Here is a 1543-nt window from a genome sequence, read left to right as displayed (position 1 = left end):
GGTTGGAACAGCAAGGTCAGCAGTTTAAACCCACCAGCTGCTCCTCAGAAACTCTAGACAGGATCGCTATGAGTCAGAACTGACTCAACGGCACTTAACAACAACATTACGAGGGGCCCTGGGAGTACAGTGGTTAAACACACAGCTAAACCAAAAGGTCTGCAGTTAGAACCCACCAGCTCCTCTGAGGGAGAAAGATGTGGCCATCTGCTTCTGTAAAGATTTACAGCTTGGAGACTATGGAGCAGTTCTGCTCTGTCCTATAAAGTCATGATGAATCACAATAACTCAATGGCAAGGGATTTTGTTGTTGTTGTTGTTTTATCCTCATTGCTAAAATCACTGTGTTTTGGTTTAGTATCCATTTGCAACTTCAGTCCAAAACTGGGGGAAACTTCAGCTGACAGGATGCAGACTGTGAAGCCATTTCTGTCATGAACAAATGATTATCAGTTACCTCAATGGGTCCTACTTGAAAGTCGATGGTGACCTGCTGCTCCCGGATTTCTTTCAGTGCCGCCATTGCAATCCGAATATCATCGAGGTCTTTAATTTGGCGGTTTAGTTTCTTACTGAACTCTTCCACCAGTGTAAAGACACTTTCCATCTCGGTCCTGTGTTTCTTGTTACAGTGGCGGCCTACGACAACCATCCAAGCCTTCGTTTCTGCGGTCAAGGCTAACTTCAAGTCAGCTGTAAAACCCAATGTCCACCGTTCAGTCTAAAGAACTTGACAACCTTGTGCAATAAATAGTCCACTGTGATCAAGACTTTACATGATACACGGCAAACCAAACTGGAAATAAATGACTTTTTCCTGTTCATCAGTCATTCACTTTATAAAATTCATTTCTGCAACATGCCAAAACATTTCAAAATGTTAAAAAGAAAAAAAGTACAAGTCCAAACCCTTAGAGATAAGCCTCAAGTGCTTTGTTTTGTCTTTATTTAAAAATAATAAACTTTAATTCCAAAGGCAATAGGTCCATCCCTTTCTCTGAAATAGCATTAATTTTCAGAGTTCAGTGCAAAGCATTCAAAGTAGTCTGGAATAACTAATTAAGAAGAAGGAAATCAAAAACAAATACGCATTTTTCTTAAAGTACGAGTCCTATTTTTTTAAATGTCTATCTTAAAGGTAATTAGAGATATTCATGGAAGTATTAAAGTAGGTAAGGAGACACAACAATACGGTTCAATTTGTATGATTGGTCTGAAAGATGCAGAACCAACCTGTGTACAGTGCGACGGAACCCACACAGATGTACTCTGGCTCAGCGTTAATTTTCTGCTCTAAGTTTTGGAAATAGAGAATCTGAGATTCAAATTCAGAAAGCAAGGGGTTTTTCTTCATAAACTCCATAATGGTTTCTTCTTTCTCCTTTTGCCAAATGTGGTTGTAGCTTTTGAAACAATCCAAGGAGGCAGTAACTTCCTAGAGCATAAAACACAACAGATTTATGTTGAGACAAAACCAAAATGGAACGACACAGCCCACAAAGACAATAATCTACATCTTAATTTACTGATGAAGATCAAAGAG

At 39.2% G+C, this 1543-nt stretch overlaps 1 protein-coding gene across 1 annotated transcript in view; it reads right to left on the bottom strand.

The window, feature by feature from the left end:
• Positions 1–1543, bottom strand: part of DNAH5 (dynein, axonemal, heavy chain 5) — a 408072-nt gene that overhangs the window by 297556 nt on the left and 108973 nt on the right. Inside the window, exons 23-24 of the mRNA XM_006874155.1 lie at positions 1234–1435; positions 458–693 (exon numbers count right to left, since the gene is read on the bottom strand). Of these exons, the coding sequence (XP_006874217.1) occupies positions 458–693; positions 1234–1435 (438 nt within the window). The remainder of the gene's footprint in view (positions 1–457; positions 694–1233; positions 1436–1543) is intronic.

This window comes from Chrysochloris asiatica, unplaced genomic scaffold (assembly GCF_000296735.1).
Source record: "Chrysochloris asiatica unplaced genomic scaffold, ChrAsi1.0 scaffold00264, whole genome shotgun sequence".
NCBI lineage: Eukaryota > Metazoa > Chordata > Mammalia > Afrosoricida > Chrysochloridae > Chrysochloris > Chrysochloris asiatica.
This window is presented reverse-complemented; position numbering and strand designations above follow the sequence as displayed.